At 33.3% G+C, this 19121-nt stretch overlaps 1 protein-coding gene across 1 annotated transcript in view; it reads left to right on the top strand.

Annotated features, from left to right (window-relative positions):
• Positions 1–17004, top strand: part of LOC112637842 (keratin, type II cytoskeletal 1-like) — a 29631-nt gene extending 12627 nt beyond the window's left edge. Inside the window, exons 2-5 of the mRNA XM_025408496.1 lie at positions 11281–11515; positions 15551–15721; positions 16523–16708; positions 16861–17004. Of these exons, the coding sequence (XP_025264281.1) occupies positions 11281–11515; positions 15551–15721; positions 16523–16708; positions 16861–17004 (736 nt within the window). The remainder of the gene's footprint in view (positions 1–11280; positions 11516–15550; positions 15722–16522; positions 16709–16860) is intronic.
• The last annotated feature ends 2117 nt before the right edge of the window (positions 17005–19121 follow it).

Genomic DNA, 19121 nt, shown 5'->3' with positions numbered 1-19121 from the left:
CGTTCGCTGATATCCAATCATCCGAGAAAAAGAAACTCAGCGCATCGAACGTTGCGTTTTTGCAATCTTTGGGATTCGCGGTGCGAAACAGCTGAACGATGACAGACATTCTCAACATCGGTGACGAACCTATCTTTGACGATCGTATCGTCAAGGTCGAGACTCACGCGTACAACCCGTTCGCCAATACAACGTTCGGACACAATGACGAGATAAGAATACCCATACAACAACAGGATTTGTATACGCTGCCGCACGAGAGTTTCCTATACATCGAGGGACAACTAACGAAACACAGACCAGCAGTTGAAAGAGAAAGTGAATTGGCACGGGGAAATAATTGCGTCGCATTCATGTTCGACGAGATTCGATACGAACTCGACGGCGTTGAGATTGATCGCAATAGAAACGTAGGAATAACTACTACGCTCAAAAACTATGTAACGGTATCATCCGATAGAAGCGTGATTATGAAAAACGCCGGCTGGGAACCGTTGACCAACGCGAATGGACATTTCAATTTTTGCGTACCGCTCTACATGTTGCTAGGATTTTGCGAGGATTACAGACGCGTGGTGATTAACGCTCGTCACGAATTGATCTTGATACGATCGCGCAACGACGACAATTGTCTGTTTGGAAATTCGGCGCAGGAGCCTGAGCTCAACATATTCAAGATACAATGGCGAATGCCTCACGTGCTGTTGAGCGAAATCAAAAAGTTGTCGATGCTCCGTGCTCTGGAAAGCGGACGATATCTCAGCATGGCTTTTCGCTCTTCGTGGGATCTGTACGAGTATCCGCTATTGCAGCTTACAACCAAGCATTCGTGGGCCATTAAGACCGCGACTCAGTTGGAGAAACCACGATACGTCGTTTTCGCTCTGCAGACAGGTCGGAAGAATGTCATGTCTAAGGATGCGAGTGAATTCGACCACTGCAAATTGATCAACGTTAAACTTTATCTGAATTCGGAATATTATCCGTACGATGATATGAATCTGGATTTCGATAAAAACAGATATTCCATTCTGTACGACACATATATGCGCTTCTGCAAGAATTATTACGGATACGAGTATCTCGAGCCGAGTCTCTCAGTCGGGATGTTTCAACTTTACGGTGCGTTCGTGATTATCGATTGTTCTCGACAAAACAAATCGGTCAAGAGCGTGACCGTGGATGTGAGATTGGAATTCGAGTGTAAGGAGAACGTACCGCCGAATACCACTGCGTACTGTCTCATCATACACGATCGCGTGATCCAGTACAATCCGTTGACCAACGTTGTACGCAAAATCACCTAAGTGTTTGCGACACAAGAGAGAGGGGGAAGAGGAGCATGATTTAAATCAAAGTCTTGCGAGATGGTTTTAGAGTTTTGTCGTTCCTCTCGACTGATGAAGAGAGAGATCTCGTCATGTCCGTACCAACGTTTGTGGATCTGCAAGGATTTATCGTTGGGAAAAATTTTGTCGTGAAGGAAGCGGCAGTCTTGAGAAAGGGATACGTTCTATCGCATTACTTTTTCGCAAGTCCCGTACCGTGGAGCGTGCTTACAAAATCTGAGCGATGTCAAGTCTCATGGTTGATTAGAAATCATCACGGATTACAATGGGAAGACGGAAACGTTCCGTATGGCTTGGCTCAGCGTGCGATTACAACAGCTGTCGTTGGTACGATACATGAAGAAGAAGAAAAAGAAGAAGAAGAATCGTCTGTCGTATACGGCAAGAGGTCAAAGACTTGAAAAGCAAAAATGGCTGGCCGATATACTAGACGATGCGGGGAATGGCTATATTATTGAAACCTTGGATACGGATTACGAAGATATCGATGCTCTAAATAAATTAGATGATACGAATAGTATGCGATGCGGAAAACATGTTAAGAATTGCGCCTTACAAAATGTATTCAAAATATTTAACTGGTGGTCGCGACGCCAGAAAGAATTGCGAGAAAAATAAAATATGTAAACATTAATATGCGTTATCTCTTATTTCCCCACCCTAATCCTTTACTTGCGTTTCTAAGAATTCTTTTGTTCGAGCGCCGCCTCCCTCTTATCCTAAATTCGTTATACGTTAGAAGCATTGATCCCCCACCACTACATTATACTTTTGGTAGATGAGCGTCAGGTATAACCGATTAATTCCTGTACGATCAGTGCCGCTCGTGGATTCACTTTTCATAACCTCCCAGAGAAATGTATTACGATGAAAGAAGCAGCAGCGGCATTGGAAGACACGTGAATAATTACGTACCGAGTCGTGATTAAACTCCATCGTTTGAGAACAAATACGACGAGTAAGTTTCGTTTAACATTTTTTTTCTATTTTTCTATTTTTCTATTTTTACAAATTGTATTATTAGTATTACTTAATTTTGATTTTTCCCGTAGCATTTCATCGGAGCGTCGTGCTGTTCGTATACTAGGCAGACGATACGCATTGACAGCTACGGAATTCAAATTCCTCGAAATCGGTATCAACGTGGATCCGCCGAGTTACGTGGAGATTGTCATAGGAGATCATCGGGGAAAGGGACTGATATTATCTCTTGAAACGTGGAAGGGACTCTGCGATCAACGTCGCAATATTCTAAATCTCCTTCGGAACGACTCTCACGACATCTATAATTTTATAAGCGTTGGACCGCTAACAGTGCGAGTTCGTACGATTAACGATGCCAAACTCATAAGTCTCGAATCTTCAAACGTATGCATGATGATGGTCGAATCGACGTTACATCGTATGTTCGATCTCGATAATTGCATAGATGTAACTTTTGATCGATTGAATAAAGTGATCGAGACAGTCGATGTCAAATTTACGCAATTCTCCAATATCGTGTCCACTGTAACCTAAAGAAGTATCAAATGTAATACGCGCGAGTGACGCTTTCAACAAGCATCAACTCGTCGATTGCGAGCTGGCGGCTTTAGCTTTTAACCCATATAATATGTAAGACAAAAAATATGTAAAAAACAAGAATAAAGAGTTTTAAGTTTACTATATCGTGGTGTACTTTCTTTGCGTTTGCTCATCCCAGTTTTCATGCATAGCTCCTCGCGAAAGAGAGAGAGTTATCATGAGAGAGCAAACACTAGGAAAGAAAGAAAGATAAGGATACGTCGAACGAAAAAAAATCTAGAATTACTTATATCGGGGGTGAGGGGTGTACCGCGAAAGCGCTGATATACGAGCGGTGGAAGCAAGGGTACAAAGCAGCCAAACATCGGCGCTGATACGTTAAAAATTCTTCTGAGAAAAAATTCGTGCAAGATGATTCTGAGGTACTATTTGTTTATATTGTTTATCAACCGGGCATGCGATACAATATTGTTTATACTTTCGATAAATATATGGGACCGCGCGTACTTTTTACGAGGCGTTTACGATATATGGTGATAATGTCACATCTCTATTATGCGATCTCATTTCGAGATCTCGCTGCCTTGTCAGAAAGTTTGGCAGTGCGCGAGTCGAGAAATCGAAAGTGAAGAAATCGAAAGTGAAGAAGTGAATATTTTTTTCATATTACAACAATGGAGCTGCAAACATGTATAGACGAATGGAGATGCATAATCACCCTTTTCCGAGATGACAACAATAGTGCTATGGAAAAATCGAACACTAAACAGTTGTCGATAACACAATATGTGCGCGATCGAGAATTAGGCATACGAGGTATGCGTAAGCAACGTTTCGTCAGACAAGCCGAGGTTAATATGTACGAGAATGGGTATATCGAATGGCCCGATCATGTACAACTGAAAATTTTTCGTGAAATTCGGAAGACACACTTCTCAATTGATGTATACGATGATGATGATTACTCTTATTTCGGCAGTAAACGTAAAATTATTCGAATCATAGACTCAGAAGATGGGTGGCAATACCAATGTATTAGACGCTATAATTGCGTTTCGTAATAAATATTTGAATATGAGAACCATGTTTATATACCGGGTGTTTCAGACCACCCGTACACCCCATTTTAAAGCAAAGGAAGTGGTTATTTTGAAAAATGTTTCAGACAAAAGTTGTTGAAGATAAAGTAATGCATTACATGGGTAAATTTGATTGACCTTGGGTGGCGTCGTGAAGGTCATGTCAAGGTCGACTTGAATTTTTTAAATGGGAACCCCTATTTTTCATTGCATATTCTTGTAGCTTATCTCGAGAGCTTTCCAAAACACTATAATTAAGTACCTTTTTATTAAGTACTTTTTGAGTTATAAGGCTTGAAATAATTTCTTAATTTTACATAAAATATCTAGTAAACCATTCATTTTTCGATTATCTTACCTTCATACTTTTATGTACAAAATAATGAGAGGAATCAATTGGTGTAAAGAAAACACATAGTTGTTTCTAAGAAAAAATATGTAATTTGCAATTAACAATTCCATATTTTTTCTTAGAAACAACTATGTGTTTTCTTTACACCAATTGATTCCTCTCATTATTTTGTACATAAAAGTATGAAGGTAAGATAATCGAAAAATGAATGGTTTACTAGATATTTTATGGTTTATATAAAATTAAGAAATTATTTCAAGCCTTATAACTCAAAAAGTACTTAATAAAAAGGTACTTAATTATAGTGTTTTGGAAAGCTCTCGAGATAAGCTACAAGAATATGCAATGAAAAATAGGGGTTCCCATTTAAAAAATTCAAGTCGACCTTGACATGACCTTCACGACGCCACCCAAGGTCAATCAAATTTACCCATGTAATGCATTACTTTATCTTCAACAACTTTTGTCTGAAACATTTTTCAAAATAACCACTTCCTTTGCTTTAAAATGGGGTGTACGGGTGGTCTGAAACACCCGGTATATAAAAATGTCGATTACAGTTGGGTAGATAGGTGTATCAATGACTGCACATACACGCCGTGTATAAATATACGTATCCCAACGGGCATAAACCAAACGTACATAGATTTAATAATCTGGAATGATTTTTATCATAATATTGAATATGATGATTTTAGAAAATGCATTGCTGGTAATCATCATAAATTATTATATATAACGCGGTATTGTACACAATGTCAATCTCGTAAATGCAAATGTCCACCTGAAATTATATACAAAAAGTACGCATATGAAAAGAAAAAGCAACAGGAAGAGAATGTACAGGTAACGGATAATTTTTGCTAATATAATTACGAAATTAATTTAAAATATTCAAGTAATTATTTTTGGGTGATTTTTTTGTAGGAGAATGTTTCAGGAGAGATGAAAAATCTGAATGGAGATCAGAATGGAGAACAAAATAATCTGAATGGAGATCTAAGTAGAAATCATAATGACGATTGTTATGTAAATTTTGATGAGCTATGGGCACTTTATAATATAACGGATTAAATTTTATATTTTATATTTTTTCTTATTATTTTATACTTATTATTTTATTAGTCATACACATTTTATTAAATTTTATATTTTTAATTGGAAAAAATGTATTTATTTACAGACCTCTTCTTGCGTTCCCATCCCTGCGCTAGTTATAAGTATCGTTCTCTCTCATGCGTTAATCTTAAGTCTCTTTCCCTCGCACGCGTTGTTCTCGCACGCGATGCATTTCAAAGAAATGCTGTTGTTTATATTATTTATAAACCGAACATGTTCGTACGCAATATTGTTTATCAGCCGGGCATGTAATATAATATTGCCGTAAAACATCTAACACGCGCCGCCGCCGAAATCCCCTCCGTCCCGCGTGACGTCATTCCCCCGCGCAACCGTAATCCCCCGCGCGTCTCACCCTCCTGAGAGGACCCGAGTTAGAACTCCCCCTATAATCCTACTGTCGCCTCGCGACTTTTTATCTTTGGCAACATCAACTTGACTCTAACACACTCGAATTTGAAACGGAACGATAACGGATATACGTATCTCGACGGAGATTTCGCTTTATACTATATTCTTTCAGAGCCGTTTTCTTTTAATTACGGTAGCTCGAGCTCGCAAAGATATTGTCCGCGTAAATCCCGCTTTTCCGGTAAGCGATACGAAGCGGTTCAAAATCTGCCAAGTCACTCGATGACTTGCGATTCGGCCCGGACGTAACGGTAATAAAACGATAAAACGGAACGGTACAACATTAAACGGTACGAAACGGTACGGAAATTACGTTACGAAACGGGACTATTGGCACGAACCCCCCCTGAGAGGGGTAAATTCGCGGCACCCGGGGACAGTTGGCGTCCGGTAATTAACGGTACAAGTATTTTACTTTACGCGATAATGGTTACGATAAAATCGCCGCCCTGCGACGATCTTTCTCAAAGAGTCGACGCCAGCTGATCCCGGACGCAAATTACTACTCTACTAGTGCGACGGCTTACAATATCCGTTGATATCGGCTTCCTTCAGGGTCGTCTCCTCCGGGTTCGCAGGTTGATGTGCACTTGTCACAAGCTCACCGAACAGTGTCCAATTTTGACTGTGTCCGCGAGGCCCTCGGATCCCGCGCCGATCTTCGGCCCATCTTGTCGATTTCTCGGAAAACGGGGGGGTTGGTTCTCCACTCCCTTCGACGTCCCCGTTGTAGGACGGCGTTGCCCTTACACAGAGGTTCTAGCTTGATGCTGGTGGTAGCGTATCGGTAATAATTCCGCAGCTCGGACTCGGCAGGCTGGCCAGGCCGTATCCTTGTCCGTCTTGTTTGGAGTATATCATCCCTCCCAGTCTGCAGCCCGGGATGATCGATCTTCCGATTTCCTACCGGTATCATTCTGAAATTTTTGGCAGAATTAATAATGTTCCGATATTTGACTAGCGGTGACGCGGGATCTCAATACATGACCTTTTTTTCTTTTTCCTCCACGGTATCTCGGGTCCATTCTCCGTCTCTTCCTGGCGGTCTCTTCGGTATCTTCCTTCATTACACGGTATCTTACGCTAGCACCGGCCGCTGCACTCGCTACACGAATCTTAAAGGTTACGCTAAAAAGCCTGAATAGTCGGATTATAATAAATTTCAATCCCCTCTCAGGTGCGAGGGACGACCCCGCGCACGCGGCTTCCCCTCGGCAGGGTCACTGTGACGGAGCTTAAGAAGCGTCACGTCACAACATATAAAAAGTAAATATAAAAAAATAAACATAAAATTTAAAAGAATATAAAGAATAGAATTTAGAAAAAGAACAGAATCAGAAAAAAGCGCATATGTTTTATTTAGTATCAAGAAAATAATATATATATATTGCGACACTTTTGCCCACCTCGAGAACGCCGATCCCGAGGGGTAGCGTGCAAGTTTGGCGGTTACGGTAGCTGACGGTATTAGGTTTTAAAACGGTATCTCCAAAAAAAACGGTAACTTGTCAATCTCCTGGAAAGAGAGTGAATTTGGGCGCCAGGCGCGGTAATTCCGCGCCACGATATTGGTACGGTAACGGTAATGTCCGGGCTCAGTGTATGGCAGAGGGGCAGGATTCTTGTGAATTTTATAGAGAGAGAACGCTAGAGGATAATCGGGAGAGAGAAATAATCGACACTCAATATTATGTTAGTTACACAGACTTAAGTTATATTAAACTATGATAATACAGAGACAAGAGCAATATAATAGATAAATTCAGAATATAAGAAAATTCAGGTAGTAGATGAATCAGTACAATAGGTACGTCGATATATCCGAAAGTTCATATAAGAGCCAAATTAATATAGTAGATAATTCAAAACATCAGAAAATTCATATAAGAGACAAATTAATATAATAGACAATTCAAAATATCAGAAAATTCATATAAGAGACAAATTAATATAATAGACAATTCACTATATAAGAAAAGGAACAGATAAGTCTCAGCATCTAAATAATCGGTATCATAAGTTTGAACAACAACGAAATTCAAATCGGTAATGGCTGACGCGAAGGTTAAATATATCAATAACGGGGACGCTCTATTCAGAATAGAAAATCATAAGTCCACACAAAGAGCGATACCGAAATAAATATAACTCAAAAATCATAACAGGAACAGAAAATCACATAAATTATTAGCGGTTCGGTAATCTATAATATCCGCGGACTAACTACGCCAGATTTCCGAACATACTTAGAGGCACAGGCCTCGCCAACGAATTTCAGTATAAATTGAATTAATTTTCCCTACAAAATCGACGGTAATTTTCGGTAATCAATGGCAAAGAAAGATTTACGATCAGACTACGGTAACGCGTATACTTTCGGAACATCCTTGGAGGCACGAGCCTCACGCAGAATTTCGATATATCTCGAAGTATCTTTTACATAAATTTTTGACGGTAGCTTAAAATAACGGTATCCGAAAGTAATTAATTACAGACAAAGGAGGCTCAAGAAGTATAATTACGGTAGATGTTAACAGTAAACGTATCCTGAAAAATTTCGATATAAATCGAATCTAAATTTTCCCTCACGATAATCGGTAACAAGATCTCACATATTTTCGGCAATTCTTCTCGGCAATTCCTCGCAGTAATCTCAAGGATGACAATGCTAATATGGTTTACTCGATTTAACGGTCGTCTCATGACCTTCTATCGTTGATAACAAAACTTAACTTTCACACACTCGAATTTTAAGCGAAACGATAACGGATCAAGAGACACGGTAGTGTCTTGAAGTCGAGTCATCATCACTCAGGCGCAAGACACACCGTGTATCTTTACGCGAAAGGCAAAGTTGTGAGTGATGCATATTATCGGTTCTCAATAACCGCTGAATCGATCAAATTCTTATTAGGCTCAATCAATTGCTTGGGTTCGATTTATATAAGGAAAGTGCCTTTATTTTTGCTCTATGTGCTCTATAAGCAGAAATATAACGAGGCAAAGTTTCAATGTGAAACTTTTCAATTAAGAAACGTCACCGTCGTGGCTAGCTGCATTCTTTACATATTTTTCTTGTACGGTTTGCACGTTTGACGAAAGAGGTGCTGTGTTCTCGTGACGATGAGAGATGTACAGTACGCGTCAAAATAATTTCTCTAGCGAGAGTATAAGAATCGTATGCATTAAAGGATAGATATTATCAATTCTCTTTAGGAAAACGGAACTAATTATTGAAGTATACTATACTATTATGTCCTTATTTAATTAACTTTTCATAGATACATATTACAGAAATTTATTAATAAACGTTAATTTATTATGTCAATAATGTAATTATATATATATATATATATATATATATATATATATATATATATATATATATACATTATATTTGTTATATAGAATATTATATATTTTATATATTTTAATATTAGTTATTTAGATTAGACATCATTCATTCATGTCATTTAACTGATAAAACTTTATATTTTATAGATTTTATTGATAAGAATAAGTTGTTTGCTATAATTAAAAAAGATATATCTAAGAAAGAAGGAAATTATGACATCTGGAAATAAAATTGTTGAATTAGAATTATCAAATAATAATACTTTTTATGTTGTACAAAACGTGAATGAGAAAATATTTTAACCAAAAAGTATTTAATATTATTGTCATATTACATACAAAAAAATACTAATTTTAATGAAGAAAAAGTAATAATGTACATTAATAATTAACTTTATTTTAAATAATGAATATATTATATGGAAATACAATTAGAGAAATACAATGAAATAGAATATTCACAATGAATATAGAATGAATATAGAATGAATATAGAAATACAATTAAATAAAAATGATAATTTTGCACTAAAAGTTATATACATTTAATTTATATTTAGTGTAACAATTTAATGCATAAACTCAAATATAAAAAAAAATCAACTACAACATTTTATGACTGATTATAGAAATACAATGAAACGGAATATTCATATAATAAATATAGAAATACAATGAAACGGAATATTCATACAATGAATATAGAAATACAATTAAATACAATTAAATAAAAATGTTAATTTTGCACTAAAAGTTACATACATTTAATTTATATTTAATGTAACAATTTAATGCATAAACTCAAATATAAAAAAAAATCAACTACAACATTTTATGACTGATACTATGACTGATATATATCTTATATATATATATCATAGTATCAGACTGATAGTATGACTGATATATATAAGATATATATCAGTCATAGTATCAGTCATACTATCAAGAGATGCCTAAAGATATATATGTCAAAATCAGTACAGAAACAGTGAAGAAACAAAATAAATATTCATCAACTTATATTTAATGTGATAATGAGTAGTTTAAAAAAAAATAATTAAACTAAAAAATTATTAAACAAAATATTATTTCCATTCAGGAGTACCATATTTCCAGGAGTATCTATACTGATTTTGATTTGAGGCATGAACAAAAGTTACTTAAAAAATTACTTAAATTACTTTAAAAAAAAAACTGTAAAATAAACCATAATTAAGAAAAAAAAATAAAACAAAAAATAAACTATAAATTATAGTTAATTTTATCACAGTTTGTCTTGTTGTAGTTTGTTGTAGCTCATCAGTCTTGTTTTTCTTATTTGCTGTAGTTTGTTATAGCTCATCAGTCTTGTTTTTCTTTCCTATCTTTTGTGTGATGATAGAATCTGCAATAAATTATATAATTAAATACGTATCAAAATATCTTAATATGAAGTAAATCCATCAATAAATATATAATTAAGTTCTACTTTCTAAATTAAAAAATTAAAAAAATAAATTAAATCAGTAATATTAGATGATAAACTTCCTGCCGCTAAATATTTTACAATATTTAGCGGCAGGAATTAAGTTTACCATCTAATACCATATAACCATATAACTACCATATAACTATTAATAAAAACTAATAAATAGTATAAACTAATAATAAAAATTAACAATAATAAAAACTAACAATAAAATAATAATAAAAACTAACAATAGTATAAACTAATAATAAAAACTAACAAATATAACTATTTTTTTACCTTCTGTCCCTTCCTCGATTTCTACCCCAATAATAATGGGCAGAAGATAATTTATATAAAAAATTCATAAATCTTTCTTCTTGTTTTCTTATTCCAGCAGCTGTATCCCTTGGTCTTTGTGCTGTAATTATTAAAGTAATTATTAAAGTTAGAAAATTACTTACTATATGTATGTTTTAGTGTAAAGAAATTTAGTGCAAAAAAATATATACAAATTAAATGTAAGAAAAATATATAAGTATTAAAAGATAGTAAGTATAATGTTTCATTATCATGTAATGAAAATTACCTCGTCTAATATCTCTGCGATCTCTGCGATATACATGTTCTGCGGTGAGTGCAGGAGTGGCACCAACGGCGACGGAGGCAGCGGCGACGGAGGCAGCTGTGACAGGGGCAGCGGCGGCGGAGGCAGCGGCGACGGAGGCAGCGGCGGCGGGAGCAGCGGCGGCGGAGGCAGCGGCGACGGAGGCAGCGGCGGCAGGGGCAGCGGCGACGGAGGCTGCGGTGGCGGGGACAGCTGCGACGGGGGCAGCGGCGACGGAGATAGCTTCGGGAATAGAGGAGGCGAAGGAGGCGTAAAGACGAGGTTTCTGAAGAGGAACATTGGAATGATCTTCTATTGATATTTCATTTAAAAATTCTTCGTCCATTAGCATCTACAAAAGTATTTAATATTTAATAGTCTTAAATAACAGTATTTTTATTTTAATGTAAAGATATATAATAAAATTGATACTTACATCATTTAGATTTTTTTCTTTCTTTTTCGTGGACCATTCATCCGACATATTATTCGTCATCTTCGCCATCTTTGATCGAAATCATTGATCGATCATTTTTATAGATTCGTAACTTTATGCACAGTAAGAAAGCACGCCATCTTTGATCGAAATCATTGATCGATCATTTTTATAGATTTGTAACTTTATGCACAGTAAGAAAGCACTGTTCCTTATTGGCTTATTATTATTTTTAATATGGCGCCCTTGTAATTTTTCTTTATGAGATTTCTATTAGGGGATTGCCCGATTAGACACAGTACGATTAGACACAGCCAATCATATCGACCGATGCCTAGGGTAACCAGCACGATCAAGCACGATTAGCTAATCAAAGCCAGTTGTGTCTAATTGTACTGTGTCTAATCGGAGGTGTCTCTTCTATTATAGCATGTAAATTCGTTCCATGGCCTTTCATTTTTCATGATTGTTAGTTTATGATTATGCTTCACAGGTTAGCTGTAATCGTGACTTGTTTACGTGTTTGCTTTATTAATTTTAAGAAGACAAATTGTTTTGGGCATTGGATAGCAATAGGTGTTTGATTTTAAATTGTTTGATATATAATAAAGGTATTATATAAATAGATATTGAATTAAATTAATGTTAAATTTAAATTAATGTTAAATTTGGTTAATAATTTTAATTAATAATTATAAATAATTTGAAAATATTAATTTGTATTATATTTGATTGTTTACACAGAATAATATTATTCTTTTATTTATTATTGTAGGATTATTAACTGCATATTAACAAAAACATTTACTAGGATTATTGATTGCACATTATCAAAATTTGAAGCAACAAAATATTTAGAAAAAGAGTGAGTAACTGAGACTGAATGAGATTTATATATATATTAATCAATTGATAGAAAAGTACGGTAAAGAACACGTATACAGAATGAGTTTTATATATTTCATGTACCAATTTTTTATCATGCGAGAAATTACCGACTATAATTGGAATAAATTGATCGGTACATAGAGTACTTTCCGATTCACGTATGATGCGCATGAAGCGACAGGAAATGTATAGTTCATGTCACGCATGTTATACATTTTCTGTCACTTCTTGCGCATCATGCGTGAATCGGAAAATACCCATAGATGTCAATTATTTGGATCAATAATGCATATCGAATGTAATACCCATCCAAATAATTGCCTATGTATCAATTAATTTATTGTAATTGCAATCGGTAATCTCTCGCATGACAAAAAAATTGGTACACGAAATAAAACTTATTCTATATGCAGTCTCCTGCACTACCACACTATCTAGTAATAACATTAATAACAGATTTCTAAAGTTATTTAGAGACTGAAGATGTTGAAGGTTTGTAACTAAACTTAAAATTATAATTTTATTAAAATGAATTTCACTTGGAATTAATTGAAGAATGTAGCTTTGTTAATATATTTTAACTTTACGAAGTTTGCAAAAAGTCTATACTTCTTATTATATACTTATTAATATTATTTATTATATAATAATATAATGTTTATTATTATTTATTATAACAATATAATGTTTATTCTTATTTGATGTGTATTCATTAACCATTTATTATTTATAATATTTTAACATTTAACATAATGTTTTCTTAATTATTTTTTAATTATAATAAATATTTAATTATTTTACTCTATTACATACTGTAAATAATTAGAAATAATTATATTTAAATAATTATTAATAATTATATTAAATAATTTATAAAGTATTATGTATATGTATGAAGTATTTATGTAATTTTTTAATTTTCAGGTACGGAAAATTATAAAAACAAATCGGCTGCTCTGGCGCTATTTAAAGGCTGTCGTAAGCGCTGAATTAAAATATCGGCTGCAATAGCGCTGAATTTTGATTTGTCTTGCACCTAATTATAACAATTAATTTTGTTACGTTTTATTACGTATTCAAACACTTATATTATCTTTTTATTTTACAGTTTAAAAATTATAAATAAAAGTTAATCTGCTACTTTGGCGTTATATAAAGGCTGCCATTAGTGCTTAATTAAAACATTAGCTATAGTAGAATTCTGAGTAGCCTAAGGCGCCTGCTTAGAAAAATTATTTTTGCAAGTATTATAGCCTTTATTAGTAAGTATTATCAAGATAATTGTTTGTATATATATAATGTCTCTCTCTGTGAAAACAAACAAACATATCGTTCTATTGCCTAGAAGAAATATAATTATTCGAGGCGAATGGTTAACTGACATGCATATGGAACATTTCAATAATCTTTTAAGAAACTGTTCAGATTATAAAGCTGTTGAAACGTGGCGAATACAATGTCCTGATACGATTCAGTGTGTGCCAGAAGACAAAAAACATATACAAATATTGCATAGTTCGTCAGGTTTACATGATGGACATTGGGTATGTAGTTATTATGACAGAAAGAATATATTTCTTTATGATTCATTAAATACTAAGAAATTACACAAACATCATGAAGAATTTTTGAAAAGATTATTTCCATTTAATTTTGAAAAATATTCTATCAAATTTCCAATCGTACAACATCAACCAAATGGTAACGATTGTGGTGTTTTCGCAATAGTCTTTGCAATTTCATTGTTATTTAATATTAAACCTGAGAAAGTAAAATATAATCATAGTTTAATGCGTTCGCATTTAATTAAGATTTTTGAAACTAATATTATTGAACATTTTCCTCAAGATCCACAATATGCTCTTTAAAAAGTGCTTCCATTGGCAGTAATAAGAGCAAGAGAAGTTGAAGCAATTCGTATACGTAGTATACGTGAATACGAGACAGAGCAACAGAAACTGAATCATTTGGAAGAGATTCGTAATACTTATCGATATAAGAAAGATTTAAATAATAATCAATTGCAATTATCAACAGAAAATGCTTTAAAAGAAACTAAGAAAACAAAAAATAAAATTTATAAAAAAACTGAATGTTCTTTAAATGAACTATATATTAAAGATCATACCAACTGTAAAATTAACAGTAGTAATTTGTATAATAATGAAATAAATAGCACTACAATTTGCGAACAAACTTCTAAAAATAATAATTTTAAAAGTAAATGCACTAAAAAACGTTTTTTTTTTGACGATAATGTTCAATTAAAAAATAAAAAGGAATATCAGTATAATTTAAAAAATAACAAACGAGCGCGCTATATACAAGCTTTAGATAATAATTTGATTAAACAAGATTCCTATATGCAAAAATTAGAAAATAATCGCGCTAAACGGCACAATCGATATAAAAAAAACTTAGAAAATAAACGCGCTCAAATGGGATATAAACAAAATTTAGAAAGAAACTGTGCTCAAAAGCGATACAAACAGAATCTTGAAAATGAACGCGCTCAAATGCGATATCGATATAAACAAAACTTAGAAAAAAAACGCGCACAAAAGCGTATGCGTTATTCTAAAAATCTTCAACATGAGCGAGATAGGCAAAAAAAAATAATCTTTCTCGCAAATGGCTTTATAATAAAAAATATTATCAGAAAAGTAAAAAATCTGTACTTCAACCTGCAATAAAAAATCATGATATTCGAAAAAAATTATTAAAAAATATAAAAAGTTTTGGTCTAAAAACACCATAAAACTTCGTCGTTCTTTAGAAATATTTATAAAAAATATTGCAAAAAAACTCAGTATTAAAGACAATATCGAGAAACGATTAAAAGCTGAAAAAATCGTACGTTGGTGCATGCATATTAGAAAGAATTATATTCGTAATATATATAAAATGTTAGCTTTGATTAGACAGAAAGCAGAAGTTAGTCTTAATCTTGTTGAAGAGCCTATGAATGATGATAAATTACAGGCATTATGTGGTAAATCGAGACATACAGCTTCATCGGAAAATTACTTTATAGATTCTACATATTATCATGTAACTCCACTGGAACCTTTGAATACAGAAGGAAAAGTAGTAAAATTACCATTAATAAAAACTTCATTGAAACCTTTAGTAATGAATGCAGAAGGAAAAGTAGTAAGTATATTACCGTTAGAACAAAAAATGCGAGGAAAAATATCATGGTTATGCAATATTTCATGTAAAATTGACGATCCACTTTTAATTAACCGTTATCAGAAATTTCTCGAAATCGTAAATACATGTACTTTAAAGAATGTACCAAAATTGATACAAAGTATTCATGAATGTACCATGAAAATTTCAAATAAAAAATTGGGTCATACACGTAGCTGTCATATTAATTTTACGCTTTGTAAAGGAATATTTCTTCCAGTTTTATTATTGTCGCCTCATTTTCCAACAGTAAGATATATTAAACGTTTAATTTATAAACTTATAGTTTTTTATCGAAAGATGGAAAATTTAGATAAAGCATTAATTCATGCTAATTTGAATACATTGAATAAAATTGCAGCTTCTGCACAAGAAAAAGCAGATATGTACAAACATCAACAGACAGATACAGTTCTGACTGATGATGATATTATTTCTAAATATCGTGAAGCGTTTAAAGCTTTGACTAAACATTCAGCAGATACACCACAATATGTTTGCATATCATGTGAGAGATTGTGCTATAAAAAAGATGTTTCTAAAATCAATAGTTTTCGAGCACAAATTAACACTCAAATTTGGAGAGATTTAATGGAATATGTACAAGAACGAAAAATTAATGCGCAACATATATGTACTTATTGTGTAGGCAAGTTTCGTAAAGGTGTAATGCCCGCATATTGTATCTTGAATAATCTCTTTACACATGATGTGCCTGAAGTAATATCATCTCTTAACACATTTGAAAAAATTCTTATACAGAGAGCTAAAGCATTTCAAACTGTCCTTAAAATGGGAACTGTTATGAATAAAAAGTTACCTCAAAGGCAAATGATACAAAAAGTTAAAGGTAGATCATTTCATTTACCACTTTCATTACAAGAAACATTTAACAAATTATGTGCTGAAACTGATCCAATAAACATGAGTCCTGAACTGTTTATTCTAGTTAGAAGTGTCCCAACAAAATCAAAAATTATTTGGGAAGAGATAATTAATGTTAAAAAAATATTTGACGCTTTAACATGGTAAAAAGTAATAATGCTTTATATTTCCATATTATATTGCCAAATGATCATAATAAATTGCGTTTGCCAAAGTTAAAAAATTCAGAATTCCAAGTGGAAGAGACATCAGATATTGAATCTGATTATGAATTATTGAATAATTCAGTGGAAGAACCAAAAAATGATGTAGAAGTTAGAGGGCAAACAGAAGCCAATGTTAACTCAGATTACCGATAAAGATAATTATTATGAGCAATATACTATATATCCTTTATATGAAAAGAAAGCAAATAAAACTTCAACAGCTTTATATCAAATGTTAAAAATTCAAGATTTGCCTTTGGATAATCGTGAAAAAAATTTGGATTTGATGTGTTTTCCAGATATATATCCATTTGGCATTAATGGACAACATGAAACTAGGCAAGTCAAACTTTATGATCATGAATTTATTAAATGTCGTTTGACATCCAAACATCCACAATATAGATTAAATCAACAATACTTATTTTATTTATTGAATGATGCAAACATTCGTCAGTTAAGTCGCGGAATTTATCATAAATTGAACGTAACTGATTCGCGAGTTCATTATACAGCTGCAGAATATTTAGATGCAATGTCGAAAGAATTGTTGGAATCTAATTTGAATACAATATTTTCCACACTTCGAAATACGGAGCAATATTGGCGTAAACCGAGAAGTGATTTAAATTGTATGACGCAGAATTATGGACCTGCGACATGGTTTCTGACATTAAGTCCAAATGAATGGTTATGGGAAGATTTAGGTGAATATATTCGTAATGTAAATGGATGGTTTGACACTTCATTATGTGTTAGTGCACTAGTCGCTAAAGATCCGGTATCTACATCAAGGTTTCTCGATAATAAATTTCGAGCAATACTTGATTTTATTAATTCCAAAGATTTTCCTATTGGAGAAGTAAGCCAATATTTTTGGCGACGAGAATATCAAGGTAGAGATATACAACATTTTCACTTGTTAATTTGGATAAAAAATGCACCGATTTTTGGTGAATCTACTATTAAAGAAGTCTCTACATTTATTTTACAACACATAAGCTGCAAAATGCCGAATCAAAATATTTCACCATTATTATACAAACGTGTTAATACGCATCAACGACATATACATAATACGATTATTGTCTTCGTTCTAAAAAAGTAGGACGTAAAGTTACTCGTGTGTGTCATTTTGGATTCCTCGTCCTGTTACTGAAACTTTGAATGTGAGGGATGTAGCAACTTCAATAGCAGGTAGAAAACAATTGAAACATAAAAGTAGACTTTATGATCTTCCTCGAAGGGACAATGAAGTTAATATAAATGATTATAACCCTGTTCTTCTTACTGCATGGGAAGGTAATATGGATATACAATTTATTGGTGAAAAATCATCGTTGCTTACTTGGTACGTTACTAAATATATAAATAAGGTGGGAAAAAGTGAATTGTCTGATTATATTCTTAATAGTAAAAGTAGTAAAAAGTAGTAAAAAAATAAGTCATTAGCAAGTCATCTTTGGAATATTGCTTTGCGATTTACAAATAATAGAGAATGTGGTGCTCTTGAAGCTGCTGACACATTGCTAGGTATTTCTTTATACGGAACTGATCGAAATACGACTATTAAATCGTTAGATGTTAATCAGATATGACATAGAAAATTAAAAAATCGCAAAGAAATTGAAGCTCTTGATGCTGAATCCACAGATATATTTTATCCATCTTTGATAGATAATCATTATCCACATAGACCAAGCGAATTAGAAAAAATATCTCTTTATGAATTTGCACAGTGGTATGATATTTCGAAGATGAAACCAAAAAGTAAGAATACTGAATATTATGAAATAGATGGTGATTATTATCTTAAACGGCGACAGCGTGGACATCTTATTAATCATTATAAATATAATGTTAATGCACAACCGGAAAAGTATTTCTTTTCGTTATTACTTATGTTTCGACCGTGGAGAAAATTAGAGGATCTTAGAAACGGATGCGACACTTATGCCGAATCGTTTCACAAAATAAAATTGCATCATGTTGAAGCATTACAATATCATGAAAGATTAGAAGAATTGCAAAAAGCATTTGAAACTGCAAAACAATTAGTTCAGGAATATATGGATGACGACTTACAAAAACAACAATCTCAAGATAATCCTGAAAATCCAATAGGTATACAAAATATAGAAGCTGGTGAAGCAATGCAAGATTTTAAAGATTTTGGTGATAAAGGAATTCGAGAAATTGATGTATCTGAAATGATAGCAAAATTAAATGCGGATCAAAAACGAGTATTTGATAGAGTTATCAATACTGTA

The sequence above is a fragment of the Camponotus floridanus genome, unplaced genomic scaffold (assembly GCF_003227725.1).
Source record: "Camponotus floridanus strain SB8 unplaced genomic scaffold, Cflo_v7.5 scaffold210, whole genome shotgun sequence".
Classification (NCBI taxonomy): Eukaryota; Metazoa; Arthropoda; class Insecta; order Hymenoptera; family Formicidae; genus Camponotus; species Camponotus floridanus.
The sequence above is the reverse complement of the archived record's forward strand: the minus strand, read 5'-3'. Positions and strand labels throughout refer to the sequence as shown.